The 27,025-nt window shown below is 34.8% G+C and overlaps 1 protein-coding gene across 2 annotated transcripts in view; it reads left to right on the forward strand.

Moving 5' to 3' along the window:
• Nucleotides 1-26,435, forward strand: part of G2E3 (G2/M-phase specific E3 ubiquitin protein ligase) — a 67,755-nt gene extending 41,320 nt beyond the window's left edge. For both annotated transcript variants that reach the window (XM_043921439.1, XM_043921440.1), the window contains 7 exons: nucleotides 3,098-3,222; nucleotides 3,548-3,677; nucleotides 4,779-5,086; nucleotides 6,902-7,083; nucleotides 13,037-13,209; nucleotides 20,796-20,986; nucleotides 21,844-26,435. In XM_043921439.1, the coding sequence (XP_043777374.1) occupies nucleotides 3,098-3,222; nucleotides 3,548-3,677; nucleotides 4,779-5,086; nucleotides 6,902-7,083; nucleotides 13,037-13,209; nucleotides 20,796-20,986; nucleotides 21,844-22,094 (1,360 nt within the window). In that variant the 3' untranslated portion in view covers nucleotides 22,095-26,435. The remainder of the gene's footprint in view (nucleotides 1-3,097; nucleotides 3,223-3,547; nucleotides 3,678-4,778; nucleotides 5,087-6,901; nucleotides 7,084-13,036; nucleotides 13,210-20,795; nucleotides 20,987-21,843) is intronic.
• Nucleotides 26,436-27,025: the final 590 nt, after the last annotated feature.

Genomic DNA, 27,025 nt, shown 5'->3' on the forward strand with positions numbered 1-27,025 from the left:
TTAGGACACCAGTCATTGGATTTGAACCCCACCCATATGACCTCATTTTATCTCTTTAAAAAAAAAAAATTTGTTTTGGTTGTGCCAGGTTTTAGCTGTGTAATCTTCTGTATTTAGTTGTGGCATGCGAACTCTTAGTTGTAGCATGTGGTATTCAGTTCCCTGACCAGGGCCAACCAGGGCCCCTTGCAGTGGGAGTGCAGCAGAGTCTTAGCCACTGGAGCAGAAGGGAAGTCTCCATAATTTTCTATTTCAAGGTCCTATCTCCAAATACAGTCACGTCATGAAGTATTGGGTGTTAGGTCTTCAACATATGAATTCTGGGAGTGATGCAATTCTGCTTTTTTAAGGGAAAAAAAAAAGACCTTAAAATATCTTGTCAATAATTTTTTAAATTGACTACATCAGACAAAAGGTTATATTTCAGAAATATTCAAATCAATTCACTTGTTTCTTTTACCTTTTAAAATCTGATGACTAGGAAAGTTTAAATTATATATATGATTTACATTATATTTCTGTTGGATGACACTGCTCTAGAAGTTGAGAAACTAGATTAATCTGTCAGTATTTGTTTTAGATCACTGTAAAAAAATAAGGCTTGGTATTTGAAATTTATTGATTATTCTTTTGTAGTATCAGTGTACATTGGCTGTAATCTTGATAATCATTTTGTGCCTTCTGTGTACATACTGTGTTGTTGTTGTTTAGTAACTAAGTCATGTACGACCTTTGTCACCCCATGGACTGTAGCCCACCAGGCTCCTCTGTCTGGGATTTCCCAGCCAAGAATATTGGAGTGGGTTGCCATTTCCTTCTCCAAGGGATCATCCTGACCGAGGGATCAAACCCATGTCTCTTGCATTGGCAGGTGGATTCTTTACCTCTGAGCCACCAGGGAAACCCACACACTGTGTATAGAGTATTGGAAATCAAGAGTATTTTTATTTTTTATGATACAGGGTAAAAAGTAATAATTTTGTTGAAATTTATATAGGAAATTTTGATAAACTTTAATATGACAAACTGAAACTCAAGGTGCAGAGCAGAATAACAGGAGCCTTATTTCTTATGGAAAGTGATTTTGCTAGGTGATTTTACTACTTACTTTGCTAAAGGCTTAGCAGCTTTGGAAGGTTTCGCCTAAGAAGCTACTACTGATTTCCTGTTCTAGGCTCGATTTTCCCTTCATTGTGCTTGTTACAATACAGTTGATGTTATTTAAATCTGTCTTTGCCACTAGACTAAAGATTCATTAAGGGTTGAGATCTCATTGAAGATGTTGAGTAATGTGTATTGTTGCCTAAGTTACTTGATCTGGTGACCCTGATTATTCATTTGTAAGCACTAATAATGCCCCGCTCAAGAGTTGTGCTGAGGCAGAGATGAGACTGTATGTAAATGTGCTTTGTAGACAGTAACATGCTTTAGAGTTCTAAGAAGCAATATGTTCATTAATATTGACATTTTCTAAATCCATTGTAGGTTATTTTGTTTATAATTAAATTTATTTATTTTTCTTGTATACCATTCGTCACCTAATCCTTTGCTACCAAAGTCAGTTTTCTTTCTGGTAGCTACTTTGCTTTTTCTCCTAGGACACAGATTCTTGGTATCTGAATGCTTCCTTTACAGTCTCACTTCCTGTCATTCTAGTGATCGGAAGGTAATTTTGCTGAAAGGCAGCATGGTATAGTGGTTAGGAGCATGGTCTGAAGTCAGGTAAACTGGATTGGAAGCCTCACTCTGAGACTAGCAGTGTCAGTTTGTTTGGGCATGTGATTTACACCTCTGCTTTGGTTTCTTCTTCTTTAAAAGGTGGTGACTTTTTTCCAACCTTCTAAAATTGTGAGGATTAAACTTTACATGTAAAGGGTGAGAACTGGGCCAGGTGTGTAAGCATTTATGTCAGCTGTCATCTTTCTTTCTCTTCATCCTCTATTGGTAGGATTACCTGGGGAAGAAGGGAGACACAGATGACACAACCCTATACAGCCATTTCCACAGAGGAGATTTGCCCACACCTAGCAGAGGGAAAGTTCTGCAGCTACCTCTCTGATCACCCACGTGTCCACACATTCAGGGAGTACATCTGTCCCCATATAGACAGATGTACTCATAACCAAACAGAGAGGAGTCTGCACGGCATAACCCACAGCCATACAGAAAGTGTATGCAGACTGGCACACGTCACAGTGCAGTGGGGAAAACGCTGGGAGTGGGGGCGGGCAGGGAACAAATGAGAGAACATGAATGCAGGTCAGGTACTCAGTCTGGATCCTAGTGAGCTGCACAGTATCTGAGGTATCTGAGCAAGCTTATTACAGGAAATAATTCCTTAGTTTGAATAGGAAAGATAGTATTTTAGGTAAGACAATGTATTTACTGAATGCTTCTTCCTTATCAGACACATTGACATAGCAGTCTCCCTGTGAGCATAATCATTTCCAAGTATAAAAGAAAATTTTTTTTCCTTCTCAATCATTTTCTTTCCAGTGTTTATATTCTTGGGTGTATGTGCATGTTCACATTGTTATTTAGCTTGCATATTTTTAGATAGAGAATATTGGACTTCCTTGGTGGTCCAGTAGTTAAGAATCCACTTTGCAATGCAGGGGACACTGGTTCTATCCCTGGTCCAGGAAGATCCCACATGCCTTAGGGACAACTAAGCCTGTGTGCCACAATTACTAAGCCCATGTGTAGCAACTACTGAAGCCCGTGAGCCCTAGAGCCCATGCTCTGCAACAAGAGAAGCCACCTCAATGATTAGCCCACGCACCACAACTGAAGAGTAGCCCCCGCTCTCCACAACTAGAGAAAACCTGTGCACAGCAGTGATAAATAAAGAACCAGTAATAAAGAAATAAAAATAAATATTTTTAAAAAGAGACTATTCAAAGAGGGAGATTACAAATGTAATAAATGAAATAGGAAAAAAAGCACTAGGAAAAAGTAATACAGTATCAAATCAGATAATTTTCCTTTCTTTGGTTGTGTGTGTGAGATGGACAGTGAGGCATGTGGTGGTGCTGATGGTTGAAATTAAACTAAGTTAATACTGAGTGTAAATACCTGCTTCTCTTTATGTCCTCAGCAAATGGGAAATAAAGCGCTGTCAGTGTTGTGGTTCTAGCGGAACACATTTAGCCTGTTCCTCACTACAGTCATGGGAACAAAATTGGGAATGTTTGGAATGTAGAAGTATTCTCTACAGTGCAGGTAATATTTTGTAATTCTGAACAAAGATGTTTTCATTTAAATGAATATTAAAAAATTTCCACCTGAATTTCTGTTATGTTGCGTGCATGTGTACTGTGTCGCTTCAGTCGCGTCCAGCTCTGTGCAACCCTATGGACTGCAGCCTGCCAGGCTCCTCTGTCCATGGGATTCGCCAGGCCAAGAATACTGGAGTGGGTTGCCGTGCCCTCCTCCAGGGATCGAACCTGCGTCTCTTACGTCTACCTGCATTAGCAGGTGGGTTCTTTACCACTCGTACCACCTAGGAAGCCGTCTATTATGCTAACATTGGGTTTTAAATCTGTAGGCGAATTCCAGAAAGCCAAAAAACATGCATTACCCAACACTAATGTGGGAATAAATGATTGTTTGTTGGAGGAGTCTTCACCTAAATTATCCAGACAGTCACCTGGAGACCAGCGTAAAGATCTGCTGAGGTATGTATTTTGAATTAGAAAAAAAATATAAAACTTTATTTTGAGAAAATTTTAACAGGGTTTGGCTCTATATACATTTAGAGTATTAGCTGATCTTACTGTAGTTTGAAAGAGTGCTTTTCAAACTATAGTCCCCAACTTGATGTAGAAAGATGATCCATGGGCATTGCCTCTAACAGGATTATTTTGAGTTCATAATTCCAATTACAGATGGAGAAACTGAGGCAGGGAACAATTGAGTTAGTCCATATAATTGTCTGCAAGTCTTGTTAAGACTGATTGCTTGGCCTCATGCTCAGAGGTTCCAATTCTGTTTATCTGCTGTGGGACCCAAGAATTTGCGTTTCTAACAAGTTTCCAGATGCTGTACTTGTCTGGGACCACACTTTGAGAATTAATAGTATAGACTAAAAGTACTATTTAGAGGGTTTACGAATGCTAATTAAAATATGTAATCTCTTAAAATTATAGGTCTGTTATGTAGTAAGCAGAGATTACTGTGCTCTACTTTTAAAGGAGCTAGTGAACATGAAATAAGGTGCAGTTAAGCAAATATGGCCAGGGAAGTAAGAGTTTAAACTCTTGGCTCTTCTACCTGAATCTGCTGAATTGATCAAATTTGGGATAGTCATCTGTCACCATTCTTATAAATGATTTATAACATTAGAAGCTTTTAATTTGGTAGAAGATTGGGTAGAGGGAATCAAGAATTTAGAACTAAGCTTATTGGGTTTTGGTTCCCATGGCAACCATTGCCTGCTTTTGGGTGGGAGTTGGGGAGTTTGAAAAGACCCTGATGCTGGGAAAGATTGAGGGCAGGAGGAGAAGGGAACAACAGAGGATGAGATGGTTGGATGGCATCACCAACTCAATGGACATGGGTTTGAGTGGACTCTGGGAGTTGGTGATGGACAGGGAGGCCTGGCGTGCTGTGGTTCATGGGGTCGCAAAGAGTCGGACACGACTGAGGGACTGAACTGAACTTGGGAAGAACTTCCTTTTAATCTTTTCTCTTATTATTTTTTTACTGGCTGTATAATTGCTCTGTCATGTAAAGTACTTTAGAGTACTTACCTCTGTATCTAAATTCATGTTTTATAGGCAAGGCAGCAAATTTAGAAGAGATATCTCAACTCTAATTATAGAGTTAGGATTCCAAGTTAAGAAAAAGCCTAAAAAAGTATTTATCAACAAAGCCAATATCTGGAATAGTGCCTTAGATGGATTCAGAAATCAAAACTTTAATCCTTCATATACAATTGAAATAGTGTATGTTAATGAAAATGATCATTTTGGAAGAGAGCAGCCTGGATCAAAGCAAGAATTCCTAAGTCTCTTAATGCAGCAACTTGAGAACTCACCATTGTTTGAAGGGTCCTTGTCAAAGAACTTGTCTTTAAATTCTCAAGGTAATTATTTACTTTATTATTGTATATACTGAATATGGCATGTGTTAAGAACGATAGCAGGTTAGAATTGATATTCAGTACCTGTAGTCAAAATGTATAATCACTTTGTTAATAAAATAGTGATAAATCACAGAGAAGGGGAGAAGTGATACTTCTAAAATTAATTTTTATAGTGAACATTTTTTATTTAAGAATATCCTATAGCAATATCCTCCAGTGATTCCATAATGAAGTAATTTCTTAAAAATGTACTTTATATTAATTTAAATTCATTTGAATATAATGGCCAAATGCAATGAATAATTTTTTGAGCTCTTTTTGTTTATATATTTGAAATTTGAAATTCGCATGTTTCTTCACAACTAGAATTTGTATAACATAATTTTGGGGTCAATGTATAACAGATTTTTAACATACTTTTGCTTTCAAGAATTTTTTTTTTCCAGAATTATTTATATGATACTTTTCTATCTTTACTTCTTTTTTTTTTCCTATCTTTACTTCTGACGGAGAAATAATGTAATTAAAACAGGCATCGTGAAACACTGGTTAATCCTAGCATTCTTTTTTTTAGGAACTTTTATAACCACTTTTGCTGTAATAGGAATTGGAGAGACAGCGAGAAGACATTTCATTCAGTTGACTTCCTTCTATATTTTCTTAAGAATTTCCTCACCATTACCTGAAATAATTGAGAAACTACCAAGGATCATTAGTAGTATGAACAGTACACATAGTTTAATTCTACACTCCCTTTATTTTTAAAAAAAAAAAGGGGGTTCAAGTAATCAGTGTGTTAACTCAAGGCAGTTTTGTTACAGTGGAGAGAGTACGTGGAATTGAAGTCACAAAATCTGAATTTAGTTTGTATACATCTACTTCAGTAGCTTCATATTCTTGGATTAATTGCTTAGCCTCTCTGTGTCTCAGTTGCTTCATCTGTAATATGTGACTACTAATATGTAGTATATAAGATTATTGTTAAGGGAATTTTATTACCATTTCAGCTATTGTTGATGTTACTTATTAATAAATTACTTTGAACACTTTTTAGAAAAAAATAAAGGAAAATTTACATATGTTTTTGACTTATCAAAGTAGCTAAACTATTTTAAATGAGACATTAAAAAAATGTTGAGAGCTATGATGATACCTTATAATTAAGGTAGCATATACTGTTGAGAGTAAATTTGTACTGTTTTGTATATCAGCAGCCTTAAAATTGTTCATATCCTTTGGACCACTAATATCATATGTAGGAATCTATCCTAATAATCAGAGATATATAAATAAGAATGTGTAACACATGTTGACTATAACATTGTGTCTCATGTAGTTGAAAAGGTCCTCAAGTGGGGTAACAAGTAATAAGTACATGGTTTACATTGTAGCACATCAGCAAATCATTTTAATGCATTTGTTAACTATAGATTTGAATAATTTCAAATAATATTTTAAAAATTTGCAATAAAGTGGAAAAAAACAGAAGTCAAATTATTTATGTATATATTTATATATACATGAGACATAAATATACCACAGTGTGTACACTGGTTATTACAGAGTGGTAGGTTATAGGTGATTTTATAAAAAGATTTTCTGTATTTACATCTTTTTCTACAACAGAGTGTTACTTTGTATTCAGAAAAAAAATATAGTATACATTATTATAGTGTCTGAATTAGGTTATTTTATGTCTGTCTAAAGCTTGGATTTTTAAATTTCTGATTTATTAATGTATTTATTACATATATATGATGGTTATCATATGTTAATAAAAGAAGTGTATTTGATATCTTTTATCTGTATTTACAGCTCTGAAAGAGAACCTTTACTATGAAGCTGGCAAAATGGTTGCCATTTCTTTGGTTCATGGTGGTCCTTCACCTGGTTTCTTTTCTCAGACCTTATTTAACTGCCTTGCTTATGGACCAGAAAATACCCAACCAATTTTAGATGACGTTTCAGACTTTGATGTGGCACAGATTATGATCAGGGTAAGAAATGTACCTGTTTGTTCAGATGTAGACTGTGTTTTAGTTATGTGTTAGTTGCTCCATCATGTCTGACTCTTTGTGACCCATGGACTGCAGATCTTTAGGCTCCTCTGTCCATGGAACTCTCCAGGCAAGAAAATACTGGAGTGAATAGCCGTTCCCTTCTCTATGTGATCTTCCTGACCCAGGGATTGAACCCAGGTCTCCTGCATTGTAGGCAGATTCTTTACTGTCTGAGCCACCAGGGAAGCCCATGTTCTAGATACATTTGAATATAAATGATGGATCTGCAGTAGAATAATAAATATTCTTTGTGGAGTAGTTAAGGGGTGTAGGTATTTTAGTTAAGGGGTGTAGGTATTTTTGTTTACCAGCAAAGTTAACAATCACTTAACAGATAGATGTAAAGAACAAAAAGCTAGAGGTCAAAGTGCCGTGCTTAATGTTGATAAGACCGGTTGGATAATGTGCCTTAGATCTGTGGTCAGAATGGCCTGTTAACACTTCTCATAACTAAATGGATTTATCTGCTCTGCCAGAGATGACATAAGGCAGCTTCCTTATTGCATGGTAAAGGTCAGCTGAAAGTGCTCCTTCCTTTAGGCAGGTGGATCTGAAGAGAGGATGGTTACCAGCAGAAAATTTATCTTTTCCTTCTACAGCAGGGAGTTATGAGTGATAGGTGGAGTGAAAGACCAGGCTGACTTTCTTCTCTGGGAAAATAGTTGGGGAGACTCTATTTTTCCTTCCTAAAAAGTGTTGCCATTTATTAAGCCCTGTGCTACTCGTGTTATCTGTACAAACTCAGTTTACTCACCGTAATACCCTGTGAGATAAGTATCATTGCCCGTGTGTTATTGGTTTAGAAACTGAGACAATGAAATCCTTTCAACTTTTCCTCCCTTAACCTGTCCCCTACTAAAATAGGCAGGGATCTAAATCTCCACATGCAAAGGCCTTTCTTTCCTAATTCCTTATCTCCTCTGATTTCTGTAGTCACCACTGTATTTGAATTCCTTTCTGCTGTTTTCTTTAATATTCTGTTCCCTGGTACTTTTAACTACTGTTGTCTTTTTAAATACTTCTCCCTACCCCTGAAACTTAGGTAATTTTAGGTAGTGTTATCTTAACAGTCCTCCTTCTATATAATGAGAAGAAAGCATCTTCTCATTCATAACCTTTCTGATGATTTCCAGACCTGTGTTTTTGAGCCCCCAGATTTTTATATCCAGATAAGATCTGGGTCTTCCTACCAAATTGAGCCCAACGTGTTTAAGACAGAAATTTTTCCCAAAATCTGGGCTTTTTGCCTGATTCTCATGTTCTTTTCAAGAGATTTTTTATTTCCAAGTTATTCTGGAGACAGGGTTGTTATCACTCTTCCATACTCTGTTCATCAGTTTGTGTCAAGTCATCTGTCTCTTAAGATTGGCCTTTCCTTCTTATTTCTAATATGCTTAGTGTATGAAACTTGTATCTGTGTTTAAACAGTTAAGATATTATTCTAATCTTACTCAGGATGATTCTTTTACAAGTACAGGTTTAACCACATTGCTTTCTTCCTCAAGAATCCTAATGGATTCTCATTGCCTACTGAATGGAGTTTAAACTCTTCATTAGGGCCCTTAAGACTTCTAGTTCTCCTCGTGGCTTTATTTAATCTGGTTCTTTGCCAGTGTTTCTTCATTGATTTCAGTCAACAAATGCTGTGTATCCCATACTTGTTTTAACACTGAGGATAAAGTAGTGAACCAAACAAAACTCCTGCCTTCTTAGAATTTACCCATGAGAAGAAAGACAGATAATCAAATATGTAATGTACTGTCATGCAGTAAAATGTATCATAACATAGAACAGAATAAGAAGGATATCTCTTCCAAGATAATGCTTGGGGTATAATAAGTTAAGATTAGGCTAGGCTTTTGTAACAAAGAGACCCAAAAGACAAAAATTCAAAAAAAGGCATATATTTAATTTTTTTCTAAAATCTAGATTTTCTGTGGGGGTTGGTAAGTTATAGCTGTAGGCCAAGTGTTGCCTGCTGCCTTTTTTAAGTTTCATAGGCACACACCCACACCCATTTATTATGTGTCTGTGACTGATTTTACACTACAGTGGTGGGGTTGAATAGTTTGGGACAGGCACCATGTGGCCCACAAAGCATAAAGTGCTCTCTGGCCTGTACAGAAATGGCTCCTGTTTTAAAGGTACAATTGTAATACACCAGGTCACCCAGAGAATTGAATTCCTTCCTCTCATTGTATTGGGCACAGTGAAGGACAGAAATGGAATAGACCTAACAAAACATAAAAGAGATGACAAGAGTACACAGAAGAACTATACAAAAAAGATCTTAATGACCCAGATAACCATGATGGTGTGGTCACTCACCTAGAGCCAGACATCCTGGAGTGCAAAGTCAAGTGGACCTTAGGAAGGATCACTATGAATAAAGCTAGTGGAGGTGATGGAATTCCACTTGAGCTATTTCAAATTCTAAAAGATGATGCTGCGAAAGTGCTGCATTCTATATGCCAGCAAATATGGAAAACTCAACAGTGGCCACAGGACTGGGAAAGGTCAGTTTTCATTACAATCCCAGAGAAAGGCAATGACAAAGAATGTTCAAACTCTGAACAGTTGCACTCATTTCACATGCTAGCAAAGGAATGCTCAAAATTCTCAAGCTAGGCTTCAACAGTTCATGAACCAAGAACTTCCAGATGTTCAAGCTGGATTTAGAAAAGGCAGAGGAATGAGAGATCCAATTGCCAATATCTGTTGGATCATCGTAAAAGTAAGAGAATTCCATAAAAATATCTATTTCTAATTCATTGACTACACTAAAGCTTTTAACTATTTGGAGCATAACAAACTGGAAAATTCTTAAAGCAATGGGAATACCAGACCACCTTACTTGCCTCCTGAGATATCTGTATGCAGGTCAAGAAGCAACAGTTAGCACCAGACATGGAACAACAGACTGGTTCCAAATTGGGAAAGGAGTATGTCAAGGCTGTATATTGTCACCCTGCTTATATAACTTATGTGCAGAGTACATCATGCGAAATGCTGGGCTGGATGATGCACAAGCTGGAATCAAGATTGCCAGGGGAAATATCAATAACCTCAGATATGCAGATGACACCACCCTTGTGGCAGAAAGTGAAGAAGAACTAAAGAGCCACTTAAAGGTGAAAGAGGAGAGGGAAAAAGCTGGCTTAAAACTCAGCATTGAAAAGACAAAACTCATGGCATCCTGTCCCATCATTTCATGGCAAATAGATGGGGAAACAGTGGATACAGTGACAGACTTTATTTTTCTGGGGCTCCAAAATCACTGGAGATGGTGATTGCAGCCATGAAATCAAAAGATGTTTGCTCCTTGGATAAAAAGCTATGACCAACCTAGACAGCATATTAAAAAGCAGGGACATTACTTTGCCAACAAAGTCCATCTAGTCAAAGCCGTGGATTTTCCAATAGTCATGTACAGATGTGAGAATTGCACCATAAAGAAGGCTGAGTGCTGAAGAATTGTTGCTTTTGAACTGTGGTGTTGGAGAAGACTCTTTAAGAGTCCCTTGGACTACACCAAGATCAAACCAGTCAATCCTAAAGGGAATCAACCCTGAATATTCATTGGAAGGACTGATGCTGAAGCTCCAGTACTTTGACCACCTGATGCAAAGAGCTGACTCATTAGAAAAGACCTCGATGCTGGGAAAGAATGAAGGCAGGAGGAGGAGGGGACGACAGAGGATGACATGGCTGGATGGCATCACCAACCCAATAGACATGATTTGACCAAGCTTCAGGAGATGGTGAAGGACAGGGAAGTCTGGCGTGCTGCAGTCCATGGAGTCACAAAGAGTCCGACATGACTTAGCGCCTGAACAACTCTCATTGTATAATCATTTAGGATATTGTCTTCATAGCTGAAATATGCTCTTAAGGGAGAAAGTGAAAGAGTTCAGGGAAATGTAACACATTTTCACTCATGTTCTGTTGGACAGCTCTTAGTCACATAAGGCCACATGTAGCTGTAAGGAAAGTTTTGCCATATGCCCAGCTAAAACTCAGGGTAGTGGGTTGGGAGGATGAGATAACACATAGCCAACTACTAGAGTGTGAAATGCACATGACACCACCCTTATGGCAGAAAGTGAAGAAGAACTAAAGAGCCTTTTGATGGAAGTGAAAGAAGAGAGTGAAAAAGTTGGCTTAAAGCTCAACATTCAGAAAACGAAGATCATGGCATCCAGTCCCATCACTTCATGGCAAATAGATGGGGAAACAGTGGCTGACTTTATTTTTCTGGGCTCCAAAATCACTGCAGATGGTAATTGCAGCCATGAAATTAAAAGACGCTTGCTCCCTGGAAGGACAGTTATGACCAACCTAGACAGCATATTAAGAAGCAGAGACATTACTTTGCCAACAAAGGTCCGTCTAGTCAAGGCTATGGTTTTTCCAGTGGTCATGTATGAATGTGAGAGTTGGACTATAAAGAAAGCTGAACGCCAAAGATTTGATGCTTTTGAACTGTGGTGTTGGGGAAGACTCCTGAGAGTCCCTTGGACAGCAAGGAGATCCAGCCAGTCCACCCTAAAGGATGGGTGTTCATTGGAGGGACTGATGTTGAAGCTGAAACTCCAATACTTTGGCCACCTGATGTGGAGAACTGACTCATTTGAAAAGACCCTGATGCTGAAAAAGATTGAGGGCAGGAGGAGAAGGGGACAACAGAGGATGAGATGGTTGGATGGCATCACCGACACAATGGATATGGGTTTGGGTAGACTCTGGGAGTTGATGATGGACAGGGAGGCCGGGTGTGCTGTGGTTCATGGGGTCACAAAGAGTCAGACACGACAGCGACTGAACTGAACTGAGAGTGTGAAAGTGAAAGTTGCTCAGTCAAGTCTGACTCTTTGGGATGCTATGGACTTTACTACAGTCTATGGAATTCTCCAGGCCAGAATACTGGAATGGGTAGCCTTTCTCTTCTCCAGGGGATCTTCCCAACCCAGGGATCAAGCCCAGGTCTTCCGCATTGCAGGAGGATTCTTCACCAGCTGAGCCACAAGGGAAGCCCATTAGAGCATGAAGATAGTTTGAAAAGGGTAGTCGGGAAAAGCTTCTGAGATCACAGTAGAGATCTGAAATAAATGACAGAATACCTGGGAGAAGAGTTTTTTGGGAAAAAGAAATGCTAAGGAGATTTTCCATTCAAATGGGATTGACTGCCTTCTATATCTTTCTTTCTCCCTCTGTAACTTTGGTCAAGAGCAAACTATATGAAAGTGCCTGTCTCATAAATGGTCAAGTATTTCTTTGTTTATACTGTTGCCACAAATACTCTTTTGAGTCTGTTCATTTGTATTCAAATGAAATATTTGAAATATATAAAAGTATATTCAAACTATACTTTCTCATTCATGAAATCTCTGCAGATCATCTTTTTTGCCTCTCTAGTCTATGTAACTGTTCTATGTCAATTACTACCTTTTATGTAAATAACTTCCTATATTAAAGTGGAATTTCGACCAGGGAACTCAAACTGGGGCTCTGTAATAACCTAGAGGGGTGGGAATGGGCCGGAGGTGGGATGAAGATTCAAGAGGGAGGGGACATATATACACCCATGGTTAATTCATGTTCATGCATGACAGAAATCAAACCAATACTATAAACCAGTCATCAATCAATTAAAAATAAATATATATTTTTTAATGTGAAATTATAGATTAGCTTTTTTGAGGCAGATATATACAGTATTAAAGTGGATTATCAGACATTTATTCAAGAAAAATAATTATTGGTGTACTTTCACTTCGCTCAGGTGTACTCAAGTATGAAGTGTGAGTATGAAGTAATGTGAAATATGAAATATGTAAATTTCTTTCACAAGTAAAAGAGTACACTGGGTGTATTTTATTCTTCATTACAGGTAAATACTGCAGCAACCGTGGCTGACTTAAACTCTATAGTAAATGACTATTATAAGTACCTAGAGCTTATTGGATGTCTAAGACTTATAACATCAATAAGTGATAAATATATGTTGGCAAAAGACATCCTTGTTTATCATGTAATTAAAAGAGTCCAAGCACCTTTTGAGAGGTAAGTTGTTCATGTGCGAACGATTCCCTCAAATTATATGTTTAAAGTGGTTAATTGTCGTATAGTGTGAGATTTATTTGATAAAATTTAAGTGCTATTTTTAAATAATGCTTTAAAACTAACCTCTTAAGGATGAATACTGCTCTTACCATTCTGTGCAGAATTGCTTTAGTGTATCCTGCTTAGGTAGGATAAGTAATTATATCTCAATTATAATTTTTCTAAATCAAAATTATTTTATGTCCTCACACTCTGTTATTTAATAGTGGGAAATCTAAAATATATATGAACGTAGACAGAGTGGTACACCATGTAATCACCATTCAAATCTAATAGTTATCAACCAACCTGTGGCCAGTCTCATTTATCTAACCTTCCTTTGTTATTGATTCTGGTTTTGTTTTCAAGGAGTTTTTTAAATTTCAGTATCATTAACCTGTATATTTAATGTTTTAAGAATTGTTGCTGTTCTTAGCAAATTTCAGATGTCTCATCTTTAGCCAGTATAAACCTAGTTGTGTTGTCCTGTTGAGGTCTTTTGATGTTGACCTTTAACGGTCTTCCTGCTATGTGGGAAGTTTAAGTTTCACTGAAACAAGGTGTTTCAGGCTCCTTATGTACATCTGGCCTAACGATCTTTGTTCCTTTGAATGGGAAATGGTATTTCAAATTCACAGTCTGAATGCTTAGGGATGCTTATTTTTGTCAGGTTGGTCATTGTTTCTAGGCCTTTTCAGTGGGCTGAAAGAAGAAATATAAGGGTTTTTTGTTTTTATTTTGATTTTTTAATATAAAATACATCATGAGTTTTTACTAATACTTCAGATTCACCACTGCAAGATTTTTAACTTTTTCTTTGTCCGTGTTGATAATCTTAGTTCTCAAAGACACTGGTGAATTAGAGTATGAAATAATAGTCGTCACAGAATAATAATAGCGACATCATCATTAGAAACATATATTACTGAAATCAGGTTAGGATTGTTTTTCATTTTGGTCTAAGACTTTGAATTCAAATTACTGTGTTTAAAGTCATTTGACATATTTATTCTCTTTGTTGTTATACTTCTAACTGTGTGCATTTTCATTTTATTTTTTCTTTTTACTGATTTTTATTAAAATTTTATTTTAAAATTATGTAAAGTCAAATCTGTAATGAAAGTATATTGAAAGATCTCAGCTCTTATACAAAATATATTCAGATAAGTTTAACTTTCATCCTAATCACATCTATCTCCCATCCTCATATGAAGTAATTATCTTGGTGGCTTTTATTGTTTAGGCTTCCATTATTGTTTTTTAATGATAGCAGATAAATATATGAATATGTGTATGTATCCTCATTTCTTTCATTAAGTAAATAGTAACATACCATCCACCGTTTCTCCTGTTCATTTTTTACTTGACCATTTATAGTCCTCATACTTTTTTTAGAGCCCTTTAGAACATCAGCACTCTTCCAAATTCAACTATGACATAAGCTTAAACAATTACACAGGATATTTTTTCTAATATATTTTTAATACTGTAATTCAAAATAATACTGTTACATGACTGTTACATAACTCTTTAAAATGCATCCAGGTGTCTTCTGACTATGGCTCTTACATCTCAAAATTTTCTTAGTTAGAAATACTATTCATAATTATAATTAATACAATAATCCAAATATACATTTTGATAGTTATTTTAAAACTATTTGAAAGATATCTCTTAATGACATAGAAGTACAAAGTATTCTTTTACTAACAAGTAGTTCATGTACCTACTGATGGACTTTTTTCCTCATTGCTAAATCAGAATTCATAGCTGTTTGTTTGTTTGAGTCTTTTGTTTATTTTTATAGGGATGAGTAGATGTCAGGAAGAGCTTTACTATCTATATAAGTGGTGTTTAAATTAAAACCTAATTTATAAATAGGAATTTGGCAGATCTAGATAAAAGAGGGCAAAAGAAAAAACTGAACACTGATCCTTTTTATGTAAAAGATAAATCATATTGCAAAAGAAAATATTTTAAATATATCCGAACTCATAAGAAAAGTGTCGTGTAGATGTCAGAAATAACAAGGAAATAAAAAACTATAGTACCCTAGATGTCATAAGAAATCAGAACCCTCAGTTTGCCCCAAGCTTGGGTTTGGCATCCTGGATGGACCCCAATCTGATGCAGAGACATTAACAAAGTAGTTGGTCTTAAGATTCATAGTACTTACAGAGTGCCAGACAAAAGCAAATACATAATAATGCCTAATGGAATTGCTAAAGTCATATCGCTAAAGAGTAAGAATTGCCAATAAAAGACAAAACACATAACCATTCAAAACAAGTATTGGAAATAGCATATCAAGGATTTAAATAACAGGACAAACTGAATGAGATCAAAAAAAGTGTTTTTACAGTTATCTAAAAGAAAAACAGACCCAAAACATTAAATGTGAAATGAATCAGATAGTGTTTCTAAGTTGAAAAATGATCATAGACATCTAGTTCTAGATAATGTGAAATAGACACTCTTCTGTTCTTTCTCATAAGTACATTTAAAAGATTAAGGGCAGGAGGAGAAGGGGGTGACAGAGGATGAGATGTTTGGTTAGCATCACTGACTCAGTGGACATTAGTTTAATCAAACTCGGGGAGATAGTGAAGGACAGGGAAGCCCGGCGTGCTGCAATCCATAGTGTTTCTAAGAATCGGATATGATTTAGTGACTGAAAAACAACAGTTAAAAACCCTGAACTCTATTTATAAAACAAACTTAAAGAAGATTATTGAAAGGTACAGAGATGAAAGCAAACCAGCTAAGGATCTCTGCAAGGATACAGCAGAGAGAAGGAATCTATAGACACTTTTATCTGAAGGAAAATTAGAAGTATTTGTCACCAACAATCTACCTTAAGAGAATATCTATGGGAATTTTTTTTTAACAGAAAATTATTAAAGATTAGATCTTGGAACATCAGAAAGGAAGAAAGAATAATGAAAAGAATGAAAGCATGGTTTCTTCTCTTATGTTTGCTAAATTATGTTTGATGGTTGAGGTAAAAATTATAACATTTTCTAATGTGGTTCACAATGTATATAAAATAAATATTTAGGAATTTATAAACAGCAAAAAGCAAAGGGACATGAAGGGAAGTAATGTTTCTTTACTTACTGGCATCAGTAAATTATTACATTAAAAAAAATCTATAAAAATTGATACAGTCAAAATGCTATAGATAAAAATGGAGTGCAAAAAAATATTCAAGTAACCCACAAGGAAAAGGAAACAAAACAAAAATGATCGTACAAGTGAAAAGTTGCTGACTGTTAAATATTAGGCCATTTAAGACAAAACTGGTCTGGAATTAAAAATAGGATTTTCTCATTAAGGATAGAAGAGAATTGAAACATGGAGGCAGGGCAATATTATAGAAAATGCTGCTTAAGAAGTTCCACAGTTCACAGGGCTTAATATGCTGAAGTGCAGTGTACTTTGTGATGAAACTGAGCAAAAGGTGGCAAAGTTTTCTGAGCAAAAAGACATTATAAAAAGGAGTGTCAATTATACTGGAAACCTTTTTTTCAGTGAAATCAACACTGAAAACAGATAACCCAAGATAATAACTTTACAGAGCTAGTTACATTATTATTCAAGAGAAAGAAGGAAATAAAGACATTTGGAGACATGTTTCTTTCTTTCCTAAAGAGATTAATAAAATACATACTTAAGGAAGAAAGAAATTGAACCCAGAAAGAAAAAGTAAGATATAAACAACAGCAGGAAGCCAAAAGAAAAAAAAAGAAAAAACTTGAGTAAAGACAAGCATTAGCCATTAAAAAGGAAAAAAAAACAACAAAAACTAAATTTTGGTAAGAAATGGTTAAAATGAAATATTAGTAAAAAGTTGATCTGTAAGAAGAGAAGACTTATTGTATTGTTTTAAGGAACTTTATTCTTGAGGTAGTAGTGGAGAAGCATTAATTGCCTTTAGATTGTTAAACCAACTATGTATCTTTAAAGGGAAGATTCTAAAATAATAGGAAGAGTATGTGACTTCCAGACCAGTTTGATGGGGGTGGGGGTAGCAATAAAACATATTTAATCATAGAAGTGAGCAGAAAAAGAGGGATAAAAATAAGCAAGGGAAAACAATGTTCAAAGAAATCATAAGATAGAAGAATAATCTAAATATATAGGAGATTATAATACATGCAAATAAGTTAGACTCTTGTATTAAAAGACAGGATCCTAAATTGCATTCTAAATAGATGGCTTCAAAGCAAAAGAAAGAAAAATTCTAATTATTTTTTCATAAAGCCTTGTCCTTAAATGACCCTAATAGTGTTAAAAAGAACAAATTCTCTTGAATTCAGCAGTCTTGAGTCTATTTGTACCTAGCAACATAGCCTCAAAATTAACTAACAATTCTGAGGAGGGTTTATAAAAGGAAGCAAGGCAGGTCGAGTATCAAAAAATGAATGTTGCTTTAGTGCATTCCACTAATAGATTAAAGTAGAAAAAACAATCATCATATAATTATAGATGCAAAAAAAGCAGTTGATACATTTGTACATAATTTAAAACTGACAATTTGAAGTATCCTTATACAGATTATCTGGTAAACATTCAGTGAACATTATCCGTAATAGTGTGACAGGCATTCCTCTTAAGGCCATGACGAGCCCGAGATATGTATAATTACCTCCTTCATTTCTACAGTATGCTGGAAGACCTAGTAGAGCTACAAAGTGAAAGTGAAGTCGCTTAGTCGTGTCTGACTCTTGGCGACCCCGTGGACTGTAGCCTACCAGGCTCCTCCGTCCATGGGATTCTCCAGGCAAGAATACTGGAGTGGGTTGCCATTTCCTTCTCCAGGGGATCTTCTCGACCTCCAACTAAAATCTTAGAACTTCTATAAAGAGGGTAGCAAGGTTACTGTATACAAGAGGTAAAGGATTCTAAGAGGGAGATGTGCAGGTGACAAGGAATGGTAAAAAAAGAAATTGGTTGATATTAGAGTAAATATTAACTGTACAAAAAGTTAATGTTCATTTGGGGATTTATGATACCAGGTGAAATAAAATGTTTAAGTAACAGAGAGAGCCACTGGAGTTGCAAATTCCAGGGTCTTTGTGTTGTTCAGCAAGCAGGTAAATACTTGATTTGCTTTTGATTTCAAATATGCCAATTAAAAATTTGAGGTAACCACTTAAAAAGTAAGAACTAGTATAATTTTCTAAATAGAAGCTAGACTGGAATTAAAAAATGACCGCAAAAATTTGCAGGACACAATAAAAAAGACTTTTGAAATTCAGTACAGTTTCCCAAATGTGCTAGAACTAGTTTCCTAATGTAGTAATCACTATAATTATATAACAATTAGGAAAAAATTACTCTCAAGCAAATTTCTGAAAAATAAACATTGTGGTGCCATTTATGGAAAGTTTAAAACAAAGCAATGCTAGTTATTTTTTAGGGATACATATATATTGAAACTAAAATGAAATTTAGGCTATAGTAAAAATTCAGAATGGTTAAATAGCAGTTTCAAGTAGTTTTCTTTGTAGAAGGAGATAAGGGAAGGTTGTGAATGGACAGATGTAGTTGAGTGAATAGAGTATTTTTCTTAATAATCTGAGCAAACAAACACAAAATGTCAATATCTTTTAAATTCAAGTGACGGTTCATGGTTTTCTGTTATTTCCTGGCTTTTGTATAAGCTTCAATTATTTAATTTTAATTAAAAGTAAAATTTTAAATGTTGGGCTGAAATTTGCTTCAAAGGTTAAGTGTAAGGTTAAAGTTAAAAGCAAGAACGACAGGCAAGGATCGTATTGTGGAGAACTTTAAAAAGTCATGTTAAGGAGTTTTGACTTTATCGACATTGTGTATATTATTAGTTTCCTGTGGCTATTGTAAAAAATTATCACAAACTGATGGCTTTAAACAACAGAAATTTATTCTCCCATAGTTTTGGAGGCTCGAAGTCCTAGTCCTCATATTGACACAGGGCTTCACTCTTTCTGGGAATTTTGGAAGAGAATTCAGTCTGCTTCTTTTAACTTCTGGTGGTTTGTGGTTGCATAGCTCTAAGCTCTGAATCTGTGTTACATGGCCTTTTCCTCTGTGTTTGACAATTATCATGGGACTTAGAATAAGCCCAGATAATCTAGGTAAAATGATCTCAGGATCCTTAACATAAGATCACATTCACAGGTTCTGGGGAGTAGGATGTGGATATCTTTTTTGGTGTTCACATGGAAAATCAACTTAGAGACTTAAACACTTGGTAGAAACAGTTCCTCTGCAGGTGGTTTGCAGTAAGGTGGAACTCATGTATGGAGAAATGAACAGACAAAAAGCATTTCACGAAAGGACATTCACAGAACTTGATAGTTAGGAGTGGAATAAGGAAGAGTTAAGAATGACTTTCAGATTTATCTATACTAATAGTAATGGAGGCATTAATTGTCATTTATGGTTCTGATTTTGGTAGTTGGGTATTTAGCTTTCTTTTGGACTTAATAAGTTTGGGTACTTGGAATATATGGTACCCAGCAGTCTGTTGGATATATATTCTGCCCTGGAAATAATTGATTTTATAGTAATGCACATAAACCAGCTTAAACAAAATAATTGGGATATGGTAAGAGGAAAGAGAAATTTACCTTGTTACAGAACCACGAGGAACAAACAGTAACATTTAAGGGAAAGCAAAGATAGAAGAAGCTTTGTAAGAGACTCAGAAGGTCTGCCCAGAGAAATAAGGGGAAACCAGGAGACTGTTGCCATACATCATTCATGAACTTAGGGCAGTTACTCTGAGATGTAGAAAGGAGTGGAGGGAAAGTGAATATGAAATTAAGACGGGGAGGCAGTAAAAGTAGATGAGTCTTTCACATAGGTCGTCTCAATGGAAAATAGGATTAATTTTTTTTCCTTCATTCAAAAATGGGAAAGATAAGCACTTGAGAAAGAGCTGTGCTGTTGAGGAAGAGCTTATAGAATGGAAGATGAATCCGTGTAGCAGGGTACCTGAGGAGGTGGCTAGGGAAATCAGAGACACAGTAAAGGTTTCGTCAGTCTGATAGGCAAAAATGATATCTTCATTCTTTGCTTATTAGAATGTACATTTTAAAAAATTCATTTGTTACTTGTATTTTCTTAATAATGCATTTATATTTTGTGTATTTGGATTGTTCTTCTAGAAAACTGATTTGTATTTTTAGTACATCTAGAGAAATTAGTGTTTTATCATGTGTATTAAAAATATTTTGTTTGTTTTCTCTTTGTTAATTTCTTTTTAGCAATACATAAGTTGAATTTTTGTGTGGCTAAAATTTAGTTTCTTTGCAATCTTTCATTTTTAACTAGCTTTGAAGTATAAAATTTTAGATGTCTTTTTTCTCAATGGAAAATTATTAGCTCAATTTTAAACCTGTTCTATAAATACTGTCGGCATGTAATATATTCATTTTATATTAATGCATTGGCTTGTTATTGATTTGAAATTATCATGAGTAATCATAAATGAGCTAGAAATATGTGTTCCAAACATATATGTGTATGAATGTTGGTTCATTATTTTTCTTCTCTTTAAGTTTTAAACAGGGTCTGAAAACTCTTGGTGTTTTGGAGAAGATTCAGACTTATCCAGAAGCATTTTTTCACATCTTCTGTCATAAACCTGAGAATCTTTCTGCAAAAATACTTAGTGATCTTTTTACAGTACGCACATTGTCTGATGTACAGACTTTGGGGTTTTGGAATAGTTACTTACAGGCTCTTGAGGGTATGTAGATGTTTTATTTTCATTTAACTTAAAAATTTTGTTTTGGGATATTTATTTTGAGTTTTGCTTTTTATAGTAAGCTTTCATCTGATAACTGCAATACTTATTTACGAAACTTGTTTAAAACCAAGTTCTATGACAGTTGAAAATGATAAGGAAAGATTATAAAGTTTATCTTTCACTTGTTTCTGTCTCAATAATTTGAGATGAGAGTCATTCTTCTTAGAAAACTAAATATATGGGTGATTGCCACAGCATAGGAGAGTCATCTGCTTCAAAGCTAGTCATCTACTTCATCTTTTTAAATTTTTAGGTCAAATTGAATTATTCCAAAAATGAATTGGTCAGAATATGGTAATAATATTTATCGGTGAACATTAGCAGTGTAAATTCATTCTGTTTAATATGGTGTAAAAAAAGCTTAACTTTTAGTTGAAAATTTTTTAGCTAGCTTATTGGGATGTTTTATACCATCTAATTTTTCCTCTTTGCCTTTTTGAAATAGTTTATCAAATAACAATGATCTAGAAGTGGTTTAAAATTGTTTGTATATATCCCCCAAAGATTGCATTTTAAAACCTACTGAACCTCTTGGACTGTATAATTTTATTTTAAGGAAGTCAACCAAATGATTTTATGAGTCCTACTTTGTTTGAGATTCAAATAAACATGTATTTAATATACCATTTTCCTATCACTATACTTGACTTTAGTACTTTAGTTTGCCTCTTATGCATCTACTGTAATGTGGGAGTCTCTGCCTTTCAACATGTCTAGTTGGGGAAGAGTCTATGATGATAGCAATATATAACATGGATTTATTTATATATTCTTTTTCTCTCTGGTATTCTTTTCAGATGGTAAATCTACAGTAACAATGGAAGACATTCTTATTTTTGCTACCGGTTGCAAGTCCATTCCACCTGCTGGATTTAAACCTACTCCATCAATTGAGTGCCTTCATATGGATTTTCCTGTAGGAAACAAGTGTAATAACTGTTTAGCTCTTCCTATCACCAGTACATATAAAGAATTTCAAGAAAGTATGGACATTGCCATAAAAAACACTCTAAGATTAGAAAAAGAAGAAAATCCTCACTTCATTTGACATTACCTGTTTTGAACAAAGGGATGCTTCTTTAAAAGCTGCTGTAGATACGTTTTGTTTCAGAAATCTTTCCATCATCACTTTTGAGCAAACTTGGACCAATAAAATTTATAATATGAACATAAAGGATTGTTTTGGCCACCTAAGCTAAAAAGGATTTTTTGTTAAGGTGTACCAGTGAAAGTTAATATTTTTATATTTTCTTAATACACATGCTTTGTAAACCTCAATATAAATACTTGTAGAATGGCTATACAGACTTTCTTCAAGTATAGTACATACTGTATATAAGCAGAAAACTTGTGCTCACTTTATGTAAATTAGGATTAGGTATAGGATGCCACAATTATTTTTCTGGTTTAATTATGCAATTTTCAAGTTATTACTTATTTTAAAGCATTAAGTAGGAAAGCTAAATGAGTGATTTTTTTTTTTTTTTATAAATCAAAGGCATATATTTTGGAGTACGTGTTATATGTATCCTCTTCTAGGATGGCACTAAATTAGTTGTTAAATGATTTTAGATCATTGGGTTATATTAAAATAGATCCACACTGCTGTTAGATTATGCCTTAAGAGATGTATTATATAAGAAAGCAGAATTGCACAAATACTCAAGATTATCTATGGATATTCCATAGTCTTAAAACACTTCTGAGGTGAGTTAAAATATAGTTGAAAAATCTCTTAAGTGTCTTCTCTAAAGCCTTGGCTTTAATCATAAGATTTTTTTGTTTGTTTGTATCCCATGTGTGGTATTAAACCACAGTGTATATGATCCACAGTTTAAGTTATCTGAATAGAATGATCTCTGTGGATTGCCTTTTGGTAGGTTTGGCTATTTAACAGTTATTTATTATCAGTATGGTTGTTTGATGGGTAAGCTGGCACCATTACATTATACAGTTATTTTCTTTACTTCTGAAAGATACCTGTCTATATAAACAGTGTAGAAGTAGGGAAGAAAGAACTACAAAGAATGAAAAACCCACACTAATCTCACCATGCAGAATTAACTGTCCCTGCATATCCTTTTATTAATATAAACTCTTATATTTCCTGTCTTTTTTTAACTTTATTCTTATAAAAGTCAAAGAATACCTAGAAATAAAAAGAGATTATGTAGTAACAATTTGAAGATACATAATCTGACAGTTTTATCACCATATCTGTACTCTTACAAAAGAAGAAATTGGAAAAATCTAATGTCCCTAATGTTTTATCTAATATAAATGGGTTTTTCACCAAAATAAATCATATGAGAGAAAAATTGCTTGTTTTTAAGCACATTTTTTTCTAGCTATGCAAAGCAGGTATCAGCCATCATATTCTCATCCTCTCTGAGAAACATCTGTAAATTACTGATATTTTTAAAGACAAATGACAGGATTAGTAGTGTGATACTGGTAATATAAAACATGTCCTAGTATAATTTGTTTTGTTACATTTACTAAAAGTGAAACTTTAACTTGAAGGTTTTAAAACATTAAACAATGCATTTTTTTGTCTTGTGTTGAATTCTGTTAAATTATCAAAAATAATTAAAGGATCAGTTAACCAAAAAGAAGTTTAAACTCACCATACAGGTTTTATTCCAAGTGTGTTGATAAACTGGACATTTTATTTGTTAACCTACCTAGTTTTATAAAATTTTAAAAGCTGTTAAAATCAATACAAACCAGAAAACCTAATTCAAGCTGTTTTCTGGTTATTTGTAGTTTGAATTCATTTAATAACAGTCATAATTAAAGCTGTTAAATGCTCACATGCTTTTGAGGTGGGGGCTGCTGATAGGGGGCAGTGTGCTTGTGTTGGCTACGATTAAAAGCAGTATTTCAGTTCCTCTTATGTGTAGACAGGGCCTTAGGGATAAGGTGTTTAAATAATAATTTGGGATATTCATGTTTTAAAGGGAGGTATAAATATTCATATTGGAAAATATTTTCTGGTTTTAAGGATATTCAGTACGGATTTAGGTTAATGTTTGAAGCTATGTCAGAGAAACCTGTAGGTTATTTATTTTCTGCAGTGTAATGTGTCACGTGGTTGCTATTGTTTTTTTTCCTATTGTTACAGCCAATACAGAGTTTTTACTGACTTTGATTTTTTAAAGGAATTATGTTATAAACCTTTATAAATGTGAATATGTATTTCATAAGTATTTCAATTGTCTAAATGCCATGTATTTTCAAGCTTGTTCTCTGTTACTCTCAATATCAAGAAAAACCATAAATTTGCCTCTTACCTATCTGCTGTTAACGGTCTTAGTTTAGTTTTCTATTCATTTTTTTTTAAACAATTTAAAAATTTTTGGTGTGGGAACTTCATCTGAAGGCATTTTATACAGTTCTCTACTATTCTTATACATAGTCATTTTACTATTATTTTAGTATTTAGGGTAAAGATGCCTTAAAATATTTCAATCAGAATTTAGTTCCTAACTTTCTTTATACTTTGTAATATTTAATTTCCATATTATAGAGTAGACATTATTTGTTTGGGTCAAGTAAAAAGCTTTCATTTGATTACTAACCTGAGAATTCACTTTGGTTTCTGCATCATTTCAGGCTTCTTATAATTTTTTTCTCGTAATTATATAGAAGCTGTTGAAACTTTTTTACTCAGTACTGAATGCACAGTAAAGGAGAGTGTCATAGGTAAGTTTTTTTTAAGATAAGCCTTTTAAAACTGCAAAAGGTAAAGTGACTTGGGCTTTTACTCAGTCATTATAGAAAATTATTAGAGCAAGATCCTATTTATAAATTTGTCATATATATAGTGATTATCACATGCCTTGTTGTCACTTTTACAATAAGCCATTAAACTAGGTTTTATGCTCTCAGTGATCCAGTGTAAAGCATAAAAACGTATTGATGGATTTCTTGAATATGTATTACTCGCAGCTTAGGAAAATTTGAATTGCTTTGAAGAGATCCCATTTTCAAGTTCTCATGTTGACTTTTATCTTCAAATTGCCAAACATATTCCAGTATCTACTATATGCCAGGTATTATATTATATGATAGTTTATGTCAGCCTAATTTCCCTTTTTTTAAAGGCTTCAGAGACAACCAAAAACATGACACATATAGTGAAGTTTTGTAAATAAATATGTTTATGCTACTAAATGTGAAGCTCTTATATAAACTAAATTAAGTAACTTGTTAGGATTTAACAAGGTTAAGATCCTGACAGTACTGGGTAAATAACAAGATCCTTTCCTCTCCACATTTGGTAGATCTGGCTAGCAGTTGTTGGCTAACATTTAGGAACCTCTCTTGAATGAGCTGTTCTGAGGTATTCTGTGTTAAAATGATCTATCCCCTAACGTAAATAATAGTTTGCAGAATAAACATATTATTTACATTAAAAAATCTGGATAGGTAGAGTCACTTAAAAGACTAAAAAATATTAGGTTAATTAACACTCTAACAGCCCATAAGTTTAATCCTTTTATTCCAGTAACAGAATACCTTACTCAGTCTTAGCCTAATACGAAGTATTTGTTTATTGCCACTCTTCTTCTGTGGGAATTTTTTTTTTTTGGTGGACTTTTTTTTTTTTTTTTTTTAAGTGTTTATTGACTGTGTTACAAAAGTGCTTCTGTTTTATGTTTTGATTTTTTGGCCATGAGGCATGTGGGATCTTAGCTCCCCCACCAGGGATGGAGCCCTGTATTGGAAGGTGAAGTCTTAACCACTGGACAGGTTCTGGGACATACTTTTCTATACATGTTCCACACTCTGTGCACTCCTTGGTTTTGTGTTAGTTAGTTAATCGTGTCCAGCTCTTTGCAAACCCAGGGACTGTAGCCCACCAAGCTCCTCTGTCCATGGGGTTTCCCAGGCAAGAATACTGAAGTTGGTTGCCATTTGCTTCTCGGTGGATCTTCCTGACCTAGGGTCGAACCTGAGTCTCTTACATCTCCTGCATTGGCAGGCAGATTCTTTACCATTAGTGCCACCTGGCCACCATGGGGACTTGCTCCTTCACTAAGGCATGAAATCCTTCCATTCACTGTAACCCCTTGTGCTGAAAACATGTGTCCCAAGGTGTCTCGGGACTATCTCCTTGGTTAGGACAGTTTTTATAATTTCAAATATATATACTGTACATAAATGTTAAACAGGTCTGAGTGTTTTATATCAATATGACTCATATTTTGGGAGGTATATGCTGGAGCTGAAGTGGTTAGATGATAGATTTGCACTGAAAGTAGAGGTGCCCAAATTTGGGCTCTCATATTGAAGGTGGGAAAGCCTGTTTATTTTATATTCCATGAAGACAAAAAATTAAGTAGAACTTTCCCATAGGGCAGTAACTGTCGTTTCTGTTTAATTACAACATACCTACTTCATTTGTATGTATGTTGTACATACATACATGTACAACAATATATTAGTTAATTTCTTGGTAAAAACCATAATGCAATTCTTAAACAATGTAGGTTCATAATCTTTTACCAGTCTCTCTCACAGCCTGGTACACTTTTTTTTTTTAATTGGAGGATAATTACTGTACCATGTTGTGATGGTTTTTACCATACATTGACATGAATCAGCCATGGGTGTACATGTGTCCCCCCATCCTGAATCCCCCTCCTACCTCCTGACCCACCCTATCCCTCTGGGTAGTCCCAGAGCACCAACTTTGAGTGCCCTGCTTCATGCATTGAACTTGCACTGGTCATCTGTTTTACATATGATAATATACCTGTTTCAATGCTATTCTCTCAAATCATCCCACCCTTGCCTTCTCCCACAGAGTCCAAAAGTATCTGTGTCTCTTTTGCTGTCTTGCATGTAGGGTCATCATTATCATCTTTCTAAATTCCATATATATGTGTTAATATACATTATTGGTGTTTCTTTTTCTGACTTCACTCTATATAATAGACTGCAGTTTCATCCACCTCATTAGAACTGACTCAC

The sequence above is a fragment of the Cervus elaphus genome, chromosome 13 (genome assembly GCF_910594005.1).
Source record: "Cervus elaphus chromosome 13, mCerEla1.1, whole genome shotgun sequence".
Taxonomy (NCBI): Eukaryota; Metazoa; Chordata; class Mammalia; order Artiodactyla; family Cervidae; genus Cervus; species Cervus elaphus.